This window comes from Salvelinus sp. IW2-2015, linkage group LG22, assembly GCF_002910315.2.
Source record: "Salvelinus sp. IW2-2015 linkage group LG22, ASM291031v2, whole genome shotgun sequence".
NCBI classification, from domain to species: Eukaryota; Metazoa; Chordata; class Actinopteri; order Salmoniformes; family Salmonidae; genus Salvelinus; species Salvelinus sp. IW2-2015.
The window spans coordinates 24,695,910-24,707,883 of NC_036862.1; the positions used below are offsets into that span (position 1 = coordinate 24,695,910).

The 11,974-nt window shown below is 47.5% G+C and overlaps 1 protein-coding gene across 1 annotated transcript; it reads right to left on the reverse strand.

Moving 5' to 3' along the window:
- Window positions 1-431: 431 nt before the first annotated feature.
- Window positions 432-10,729, reverse strand: rtn4rl1b (reticulon 4 receptor-like 1b). The gene is made up of 4 exons (XM_070433870.1): window positions 10,535-10,729; window positions 9,639-9,770; window positions 5,427-5,879; window positions 432-3,646 (listed from the first exon to the last, which is right to left on the reverse strand). Exons 1-4 carry the CDS (start codon window positions 10,727-10,729, stop codon window positions 2,657-2,659), a joined length of 1,770 nt encoding a protein of 589 aa, XP_070289971.1. The 3' UTR covers window positions 432-2,656.
- Between the last annotated feature and the right edge of the window lie 1,245 nt (window positions 10,730-11,974).

Below are 11,974 nucleotides of genomic sequence, written 5' to 3' on the forward strand. Positions count from 1 at the left end.
AGACGGGGAACAGTAGGAGCCAGGAGATAGATGGGAACAGTAGAGCCAGGAGAGAGATGGGGAACAGTAGGAACAGGAGATAGATGGGAACGTAGGAGACAGGAATAGATGGGAACAGTAGGAGACAGGAGATAGATGGGGAACAGTAGGAGACAGGAAGATAGATGGGGAACAGTAGGGAGACAGGAGATAGATGGGGAACAGTAGGAGACAGGAGATAGATGGGGAACAGTAGGAGACAGGAGATAGATGGGGAAACAGTAGGAGACAGGAGATAGCTGGTAAATAAACACAGTCAAACAGTCATCTTTAACATAAGAAGATATAGATTTTAATATCTTTATAAACATTTTGTACTGTTGTTCTTTGATAACGACTTATTGAACCCTTCAATCATGGCAAAGACAGGAGATCGATGGGGAACAGTAGGAGACAGGAGATAGATGGGGAACAGTAGGAGACAAGAGATAGATGGGGAACAGTAGGAGACAGGAGATAGACGGGGAACAGTAGGAGCCAGGAGATAGATGGGGAACAGTAGGAGCCAGGAGATAGATGGGGAACAGTAGGAGACAGGAGATAGATGGGGAACAGTAGGAGACAGGAGATAGATGGGGAACATTAGGAGACAGAAGATAGATGGGGAACAGTAGGAGGGGGAACTGAATTGTGCATTTTTATCCGATAAAGGGGTTGACAGGATGTAACAAAAAAAAGGTTATATAAAATGTTCCTTTTAGCAAACAAAAAAAAATGAAACGGTTAATGAATTTAAAGAAAGATTGTCCCCTCATCAGGGGAGCAGAAACCCTGTTTTCATTGTTGATGACGTCATTAATATTGTTATTCTCATAATAAATGATTAATATTAGAACTGCAGTTAGTTAGTCCTCTCGTTGTCATTGTTAATGGTACAGTTAACAMCATTYTTATTACAAACATCGTCAACTTATTGTTGTATTTTGCGGAGGCACAAAAGCTCCTGTAGTCCAGGGGGATAGTAGTCCAGTAGTAGTCTGTCTGTCTGCCCATGGTCCTGTTAAACCCCCTGCTACTTTAGAAGTGATTGTCTTTCTCTTGGTTCCCCACATCCATTGACAAGAACAGCAGTCAATGGAGAGAGGTATTTTAGCAGTTCTATTATTTCCAAGAGAGGTCCACGTTTTGCCATGCTTGATTGAATCATTTTTTCCCCCTCTTATAATCTTTTATTCATTACAGAAGTCATTTAAGGTACACATATTGTTTTTGTTTCTTCTCTAGTCTTGTTGGGCAGTTGTTTTCCTTTGATGTCCATTGATTAGGACAATATAAATGTTCCTCACGTTCTCAATGAGGAGGGGATGCCCACACTGAAGAGTGTTCTGTTCAGCGAAGCCCAAAGCCTCACTGGGAAACTGAGAATACCCAATCTGACCCTTAACCCCTAAGGCTGTGTACCCTGTATAGGGCTCCATCGCTAGGTCCTCTTTACGTCTTGGCAAAATCAAACAAACAACATTTGAGACAAGAAATAGACAGATCCATCAATATTCACAGCTTTCTTCTRCTGGGGGGACACACTGGTTTTTGAAGGAAGTGGGAGTCAACCACAGTCCCACTCACCTCCATAAAGATAATTAGCAGCTTGGGTATATTAGCTTAATATGTAGTAGCACATGTAGAAAATGAAATGGAGCAGGTAGAAAGAAAGGACATTTAGAAGCAGGAATTAATAAAGCAGAATGTAAATATTGTAGAAATACTGTAAAGTAAGCAGAAGATGTATACCTAGATATGTAGCTCGGGGGTCAATGTTACCTGGGCATGGAGCAGAAGTTACCTAGTTATCATACTGTAGCTGGAGCTGACTGGTCTGTGTGTGTGCTGCTCTTTGCAGTGCTGTTTCTGTAGTTTTCCATTACTTCTGCTAAGAAGTGAGCGTTGCACATTTCTGTTCTGATATGGAATTATGATTTATGACCGGGCAGCTTCCTGCTTATCTCCCTGTTGATGAGCAATACCCTCGAATACCTCGGTGGCCCAATTCTATGCAGCAGCTATTGGCAATGAATGTAATAAATAACATTTGGCAAATAATATGAAACACAAGATTGGGCTAGACTTCTCTGTGATGGTTTCTTTCACCACGTCATCTGTTTTCTGTTTCACCCCTCAATAAGGATTTACAAACTGTGAACTGATAATTAAAGCTGGCTTCAACACGTTTTCCTTAGAGCTTATCTGTCTCATAGCTAAATTGCTGCATTTCACCATCTCTTTTTTCCCACCAAAAGTTTCGTTATCTGTGCTTCAGCAGAGTCGAAGACAGAACTCAGACAGAAAGAGACCAAGACAACAGGAAATGAGAACATAATGGCAACAGTGGCAGTGCAAGCGTGTTCTATGTTTTCCTTTCGTTTTTCCTCACTCCCCATCCCTCACACATCCCCATCCCTCACACATCCCCATCCCTCACACATCCCCGTCCCACATTTGATGTTGATGTTTGAAAGTCTATTTCAGAGTCTAAACAGCGAAGCTCCCTACACAATGTTTTACACACACAACCACACACACAAAGTACACACACACACAGACCTTGTTGTGCAGGAGCTAGAGCAGGTCTAAGGACTGCACTGTMGTTGTTTAGCCAGTACCTATCCCTCCCTCTAGGTCAGCGGAGAATATGGGCAATGGTCATGGGCAACAAAGCTCCCATTATGGCATTGAGATGAATTAAGGGCTGGGAGAACGTGGCCCTATTGGTGGCTTGTTGCACCCCACTAGGGGGGCGAACAGTGGTCCGGGGAGGGCACTTATGCTTCCTCCGCGTGATGGTGCCATCCGGGGACGTGTGGTCATATTTGCCCCCTTCAAAATCGGGCGAGGAATACTCCTTATCGGTCATCTCCTTTAAGGTATGCACCTCATTCTGCCCCTTCCCCTTGCCTCCCCTGACGCGCTGGCGGGTGCAGTTCCGAGCYCGGCCTGGCCTCTGAGGGGGCGCCACCCCAGGTTGTCCCTCTGATCCCGTGCCCTCCCCGCTTACAGACGGGGGTGGATGGGGCAGAGGCGAGGGTGGCGAGGGATAGTGTGGTGACTCGTTGTGGTGAGGACGGTGGGGGTGGGAGTGAGGCGGTGGCACCYGGTCCGGCTCCTTCTTCAGTGACACCTTATCAGTCCCGGCCCAGGTCTTGCTCTGGTGCAGGGACTCAGAGCCAGAGCAGTTGGGGAAGTCCTCCTTGCGGAGCTGCTTGAGGTCCCTCCCAGCCAGCTCGGCCGGGGCCTGACAGCCTACGGACGAAGTAGAACCTCTGAAGCGTTTGAGCCAGTCCCACAGCGACAGGGCCTTGCAGTCACACTCCCAGGGGTTGTCGTTGAGGCGCAGGTACTCCAGGGCAGGCAGCAGTGCCAGGCAGTCTCCAGACAGCTCGGTCAGTGAGTTGTTAAACAGGTAGAGGGTGGTGAGGCGACGCAGGTCGTGGAAGGCCAGGCGGTCCACCCACTGCAGCTGGTTGTGGTGCAGCAGCAGGCGGTCCAGGGCCCCCAGRCCCCGGAAGGTGTTCTGGTGCAGTGACCACAGACGGTTCCCATGCAGGAACAGGTGGCTCAGGTTGTGGAGGTCCACAAAGATGTCATCCTGCAGGAACTCCAGGTGATTATCCTGAGAACAGCCAAACACAGCAAAATGGAGAGGTTATACACCTACGGTACTCTGTAACACTGTAGTTCCCAACATGTTGTTTGGTTATAAGGTATGTGGCTACTATAAAGTAGGACAGAGAAAATAAAGCTTAACAGCCCTGGGTATATACAGTACCAGTCAAAAGTTTGGACTCACCTATTCATTCAAGGGTTTTTCTTTATTTAGACTTTTTTCTACATTGTAGAACAATAGTGAAGACATCAAAACTATGAAATAACACATGTGGAATCATGTAGTAACCAAAAAACTGTTAAACAAATCAAAATATACCCCTTTTGCGTTGATGACAGCTTTGCACACTCTTGGCATTCTCTCAAACAGCTTAATCCGGAATCCTTTCCAACAGTCTTGAAGGAGTTCCCACATATGCTGAGCACTTGTTGACTGCTTTTCCTTCACTCTGCAGTCCAACTCATCCCAAACCATCTCAATTGGGTTGAGGTCGGGTGATTGTGGAGGCCAGGTCATCTGATGCAGCACTCAATCACGCTCTTTGGTCAAATAGCCCTTACACAGCCTGGAGGTGTATTTTGGGTCATTGTTCTGTTGGAAAACAAATGATAGTCCCACTAAGCGCAAACCAGATGGGATGGCGTATCGCTGCAGAAAGCTGTGGTAGCCATGCTGGTTAAGTGTGCCTTGAATTCTAAATAAATCACAGACAGTGTCACCATCAAAGCACCCCCACACATTACACCTCCTCCTCCATGCTTCACGGTGGGAAACACACATGCGGAGATCATCCGTTCACCTACTCTGCATCTCACAACGGCACGGCGGTTGGAACCAAAAATCTCAAATTTGGACTCATCAGACCAAATGACAGATTTCCACCAGTCTAATGTCCGTTACTCGTGTTTCTTGGCCCAAGCAAGTCTCTTCTTATTATTGGTGTCCTTTAGTAGTGGTTTCTTTGCAGCAATTCGACCATGAAGGCCCGATTCACGCAGTCTCCTCTAAACAGTTGATGTTGAGATGTGTCTGTTACTTGAATTTATTTGGGCTGCAACTTCTGAGGRAGTTAACTCTAATGAACTTATCCTCTGCAGCAGAGGTAACTCTGGGTCTTCCTTTCCTGAGGGGGTCCTCATGAGAGCTAGTTTCATGATATTGCTGGTTTTTGCGCACTTGTTCTTGAATTTTTTTGCGCACAAAGTTCTGGAAATTTTCAGGATTGACTGACCTTCATGTCTTAAAGTAATTATGGACTGTTGTTTCTCTTTGCTTATTTAAGCTGTTCTTGCCATAATATGGACTTGGTCTTTTACCAAATAGGGCTATCTTCTGTATACCACTCCTACCTTGTCACAACACAACTGATTGGCACAAATGCATTAAGAAGGAAAGAAATTCCAGAAATTAACTTTTAACAATGCACACCTGTTAATTGAAATGCATTCCAGGTGACTACTTCATGAAGCTGGTTGAGAGAATGCCAAGAATGTGCAAAGCTATCATCAAGGCAAAGGGTGGCTACTTTGAAGAATCTCCAATATAAAATATTTGTATTTATTTAACACTTTTTTGGTTACAACATGATTCCATATGTGTTATTTCATAGTTGTGATATCTTCACTATTATTCTACAATGTAGAAAATATAAAAAATAACGAAAAACCCTGGAATGAGTAGGTGTGTCCAAACTTTTGACTGGTAGTCTATATTGTATTTTCAAATGTAAAATGCAGCATTGTTTTGTTTGACTAAAAGTGTCATAGAGCCCCAGTGGCCAACGTACCTGTAGGTAGAGATACTGCAGATTGCGTAGCCCCTGGAAGATGTTACTGGGCAGCGCACTGAGCCCACAGCGGTACAGGTGCAGAGCATGGAGCCGGCCCAGCCCATGGAAGGTGTCTGCAGCCAGGGAACGCAGGTGACGGTTGTCCCCCAGGTCCAGCTCCTCCAGCTGGGCYAAGCCGTGGAAMGTGGAGGGCTCGATGTAGGTGATGTTGTTGGAGTAGATCCACAGTGTGACCGTGGTGGGGCTGAAGTGGCCCTGCAGCAGCCGGTGGATCTTGTTGTTCTGCAGGAAGATYCGCTCGCTGTGRGGGGGAATGCCTTCGGGGACGGACAGYAAGTTGTGTGCCTGGCAGCTGACGGTACTGGGCGCGGTGTAGCAGATACAGTGGTGTGGGCAGGACCAGGAAAGCTCCAGACCACAGAGAACCAGCAGGAACTCTAGCCCGCGAGCCTGAGAGCAGAAAGGACGACGAAATGAATAGCAGGAGCCGTAGCTACATTTTAGACTGTCGGGATTTGATTTCTGAAACGTGAAAATTCTGCCGTCTGACTTTGATGTCTATTTCGGGACTGAAAGGAAAGAAGAAGGCAATATTTTTTGGTAATATTAATTTTCCGGAGGAAGTCGAAGAAAGATGAGTGAGGCGGAGAGAGAGAAATACATAAGGAATCAAAGTGATAAAAGGAGTGAGATTTGACTAGGTAAGAAGACGCGGCCAAGGTTAGTGAGTAGGATCTGATTAAGGAGATGGAGATTATGGAGTAAAGCCATTATTGCAGATGAAGAAACAGTATAGGATGATTAAGGAGCGCCAGAACCAGAGACTGAGACTGTCAGATATATCCATATAAGAGGAAAATAAATGTAACTAAGGTATTGTCGCTCGCCTGATACGTGATCAGGAACGTTGACCTGTGTGCTATCATAAGATATTTTCTGGCTGCTTTGGCCTGGCGTCATGGGAAGCATTGGTTTAGGAGTTCTCTTTTTGAAGCCACTCAATACATCCTCTGTGTCTAAGTCGTTAACAGACTGAGCCGTCTTGCTCTTAGTCAGTCTGTCGAAGACTCCAGCCCAAACACAGTAATCGATGAGTTTCAGTCCGTGTCGCTGAATCTAGTATCTCAGGAAGTCTGATTGGACTTATATGAACATTGGTCCTTTATTGTTCATATTTACCGCCTCCTGCACACACATTTCATTGTCTCAGGTCTTCCAATATTCCTCACCTCTATAGAGCATAGTATTATACTGAAGCTTAGTTCATCTCGTGTTCTCAGCTCTTAGACCAACTCTAGAGAGAGGAATTAGATGAGAGGAGAACGGGAGGGAGAGAGAAGGAGGAAGAGGAGGGAGATGAGAGGAGGTAAGGAGACGAGAGGAGAGGAGAGAGGAGAGAGAGAGAGATGAGAGAGAGAGAGAAAGAGAGAGAGCAAGAGAGAGAGAGAGAGAGAGATACAGAAGGAATCAGAGGAGAGGAGACGAGGATGAGAAGGAGAATGAGAGAGAGAGAGAGAGAGACAGAGACTGAGAGAATAGACGATAAGGAAGAGAGAGAGAGAAGAAAAAGAGTTGGGAGAGGAGGACGAATGTAGACGGGACGGGAGGGAGAGAGCGAGATGAACCGGATCCGGGAAAGAGGAGAATAGCAGTGAGATGGGGAGAGGAGGAAGAGAAGCAGAAGAAGAGAGAGAGAGAGAGGATTGGATGAAGAGATGATTTCTGACTTGAAGGAGTCCGAGAGAGAGGAGAGAGAGAAGAGAAGAGAGAGAAGAGAGAGAGAAGAGGAGAGAGAGAGAGAGAGAGAGAGAGAGGAGGAGAGAGAGAGAAGGAGAAGAGAGGAGACGAGAGAGAAAGAGAGAGGAGAGAGAGAGAGAGAGAGAGAGAGAGACGACGAGAGAGTGCATTCCTTACTTACACGTTGACCAAATACTGTGTTTGTAGTCGTGTGCTATAAATACCCTCTCATTAACCAGCCCTTTACTGCAAGGATTAGAAAATACCTGTCAAAAGGTGGGGTGGGGGATAAATGGGCTGCGGAATGCTCACTTAAACTTATGTTAAGTTTCTCAGAGACAGTCAGACTTCCTGATGTTTGGTGACACGCTTCCATGGCCCCATGGTGTGACTTATCCATCAGCTTATCTACAGGGGGAATCAACCAACGGGAGAAAAGCAGGAGTCTATCCCCTCGTAATGAGAATCCCCATTTGACAAGCGGTGGCTGTGTCCCCTTCAATTTATTATTCAAGGCACCATGGCACTCTGATTCACTCCCTCTAATCGATACGTTTCTGTTGCCTTTTAACTCGCTGCTACCTAATCCCAGGGCTGCTACACTGGAATTCAGGAGCAGGGAATTACTATTTTTCAGGACAGGAGACAGCATAGACAAGCATATTTATTTGAATATTCCTCCTCCTCCCAAAACTGTGTCTAAACTGTGACATTCAGCTTCTGACTTCACTGACCTTCAGCGGTAATTGTCAGTGTGTCTGGAGTAGAAGAGAGGAGCGGTGTGCCGTGCATCATGCTACTTGAACAGGGGCAGAAGCCTCTCCGCTCCCCAYAGCAGGCCCTGTAATCCTGTTTGTCAACTGACTAACTGTGCATCTTCTCAATCCACCATGCAAACATGCTCCCGAATACAGGTCCTCTCAAGGTTGAACATTGGGGAACAATAAATAGGCTAAAGAACTGTGTGTAAAACTGTTTAACAGTATCAGAGTACACTGCACTTCACTGTCATCCTTTGTGGAACTCACACATAGTCCTTTCCCCTCCGTCACAGATTTGGAAGAGTCCTTGATAGTCATGTGTTGTGTACAGGTGCATATGGCGTCATAGTGGCGGAGGGGAAAGGACTATGTGGTCAGAGGTGACGGCATAGCCACTGCCCTCTCTGCCCTTGCAGCAGAGTGGCATCAGTGTCAGGACACATTTGATGGTTCACCACATTGGGGCACGCATCCCCCACTCTTACTGTAGGCCTACCAGTAAAGCACTATACTCGTACCTTTCACAAAGCCAAGAGAAATGTCTAGGAGGAAAACAAGATGATTACAAAACGGAACTTGATATTTCAGTCACAAGTACAGAAAAAACAACTTACATTGTTGTGAGAGGAAACTTCCCAATCAAATAGTGGTCTTTTACTTCCACTTAACATGCCACTCTTTTTCTGTTTGTCTATTTCTCTCTCTCCCTCTCTCACTCCCCAATTTCCTTTTTCGCTATAATATTTACATGGAGATGTATTGAGCATGGCACTTGCTCTTTGACTGAATGAGAGGAGACATGCTGCATTGCTCCTGGGAAATAAATAAGGATATATCAAACAAATACACAGACTCAGAGAGAGTAAACGCATCACCCTGTTWGAGGAATATTTCAATGTATCACAATGCAGCCTATTTAAAAACAGCTTTACATTCATCATTTTGAGATATTTTCTATTTACCAATGTATACTATACTTTGGCTTGCCTTTTTCCATTATAATGTATACTGATGCATTTTCATGTACAGTATTGGCATTTATCTCCTAAAGCAAACAGCACTGTTTATGTCATACTACAGTTTCACCCTGCTCCACTTTGTGTGGACTACATTGCTTTTTGGATGCTTTTTATTTAAGAAAAACTATGTTCAAGCTATGAATCATTGAATGGCTCAGGTAGAATGGTTTCCTTATCTATTCCATTATCCATCCAGTACCTCTTCCTTTCACCTTTCAGAGCTGCCGTCGCAATAAGGCCTGTCATTATATTATACTTTCCCGGCCCTTGTGCTATCTTTATTTCCATTTTGCTTCACGCATGTCATAGAACTAGGTATCAGCATCAGCCATGACACTGGTTAAATGATGAGAGCGAGAGAAAGCAAGAGAGGGGGAGGAGAGAGAGAGGCGTAGATCCTACTTAGATAGGGAAACAATCTGAATCAGTGGCCCAGATGCTAATCAAGTTTCCTACATAAAGATTCCCCCCTCCCGTATCTCCTCTGTCTTCCCCATCTCCGCCCCTCCCTCGTCTCCCCCTTCCCCAGCATGTCAGAACCCAGTAATTGATTCTTTACTCAGATGAATATGTTCCCCTAAATGACTGCTTCTACCATTTTATCAATTCCTTATCAACGCCTCAGATAGAGAGAAAGGAACAGTGCAGTAGAGTGGCTTAACATTATATCTCCTGTCCTCTCCTTTCACAACCTCCCCTTGGACCAGGATCTGTTTCTGTTTAGCATCACTCCCCTCCTGTAGCAGAGAGACACGGGAGCTGTTGATGTAGATGCCATTGAGCTGCTTAAAATAACCACTGAGCTTGTCTGTGTCTCTTTGTCTCTGGTGTGAGAGAAGGGAGGGAATGTGTGAGCTCCACCCTCGATCTACTTTCAGCTCCACTCAGGGCACGGCGGCATGCTGTGGCACAGTGGCATGGCGCGACGGCTGTCTCCTCCGCAGCTGGCATCAGCTAGACTATTGCCACTAGAGACCTGGCGCTTCGCACCTGCCACTTAACCAATCTTATCACCCCCTGAGCCATTGTGGATACACAAAATGCAGACACACGTATACACACGCACATGCATGCAGTCACACACAACAGGCAGACAGAAAAGGTTTTCTAGGAATGACTTAGACAGATCATGTGGATATAGTCAGAGTTGACAGATGTTTGTTAGGAGAGCTATTGACAGACAGATTGATTTAGACAGAGAGGAGGTAAATAACACGGTGCAGTACAGCCGTCATCAAATAAAAATGCAGGAAATGAATGTGTGTCATTATGATAACGGCATTGTTTGCTCACACAATGAGTCATTCAGCCTAAGTTGTATTATATAAATAACTTTGGACACACAAGTGTAGATATGCCAATAATGCCTATTGGAACGCAGCGGAACAAAAGAGGTTCTGAAAGAGAGATAATGTGTTTCTGGAAATGTAGCACCACAGCTATTTCTGGTGACGACTCTCGTCACTCCCTCCCTCTACCCCCCACCCACCATCCCCTATCCTCCCCACCCTCCCAGGGCCGTCTAACTGCACACCACTACCCAAGGCCCGTTCTCTCCCCACCCCTCCCATGGCCCGTCTCTCCCCACCCTCCCAAGGCACCGTCTAGCTCTCCCACCGTCCCAGGGCCCCGTCCTCTCTGCACCATCCCAGGGCCCGTCTCTGCCTCCGCCATTCCCTCCCAGGGCCCGTCTCTGCCACACGCAGGGCCTCTCAACGCTCCAGGCTCTCTTCCCCACCCGCAGTCTCTCTCCCAGGCCCGTTCTCTGCAACACCCTCCACATGTTCCGTACCTTCTGCCTTCTCCCACCCTCCAGAGCTTGCTCTCACTCGCGTCTCTCTCCCCTCAGCTTCCCTCTCTCTCCACGTCGGCGTGTTCTCTCACCCCCCTCCTAGGAGTTGTCTGTCTCTCTCCACACCCTCCCAGGGCCTGCGTCTCTCCACACCTCCTAGAGCCTTTCTCTCTCTCTCCCACACCCTCCCTAGGGCTGTCTCGTCTCCCCTACCTCTAGAGCTTGTCCTCTCTCTCTCACCCAGCTGTCTCTTCCACCAGAGCTTGTCTTCACTCCAGACGTGGTTCTCTCTCACCCCTAACGTTCTCTCCACCTCCTAGAGCTTGCTTTCTCTCCCTCCAGGGCCTCTCTCCCCTGCTCATCTCTCTCCCCTTCCAGGACCGGTTGTGTTCTCCCACCCCCTGTAGAGCGTTGTCTCTCTCCTCCCCACCCTCCTAGAGCCTTGCTCTCTCTCTCCACACCCTCCAGAGCCTGCTCTCTCTCTCCCACCCTCCAGCCTGTCTCTCCTCCTACCCCCTCTAGGCTTGTCTCTCTCTTCCCACCCCAGCCTTTCTCCACCCTCAGAGCTCGTCTCTCTCTCTCCAACCCCAGGCTCTCTCAACCCTTAGAGCTCTGCTCATCTCTCTCGTTCCACAGGCGGTCTCATCCACGCCAAAATAGAGCTCTCTGTTCTCTCTTCTCCAGCTCCTCACCCCTCCTAGCAGCTGTTCTCTCTCCCGCACCCTCCTAGAGACCGTGTCTTCTCCTCCCCACCCCCCTAGGCCAGTCTCCTCTCGTCCCACTCCTAGCAGCGCTCTGTCTCCACCCTCCTATAGCTTTCTCTCCACACCTGCCCAGGGCCTGTCTCTCTCCAACCCTCCAGAGCTGTTCTCTCTCTTCCCCACCCTCCCAGCTACCGGTGTTCTTCCCTACCATCCTAGAAGCTTGTTCTCTCTTCCACACCCTCCAGGCCAGTGTCGTTCTCCCCACACTCCTAGCAGCTTGCTCTCTCTCATCTCGCACCCCTCACCAGGCCTGTCTTCTCTCCCCACCCTCCTGAGTTGTCTCTCTCTTCACACCTCCCAGGGCCTGCTCTCTCCCCACCTGCTAGAGCTTGTCTCGCTCTTCGTCCCCCTCCACGGACCGGTTTCCCTAGGCATCCTAAGCTTCTTCTTCTCCACACCGTCCTATGGGCTTGCTTCCTCCCCTCGACCGGTGTCTCTCCCACTCCTAAACGTTGTCGTCTCTCTCTCCGAC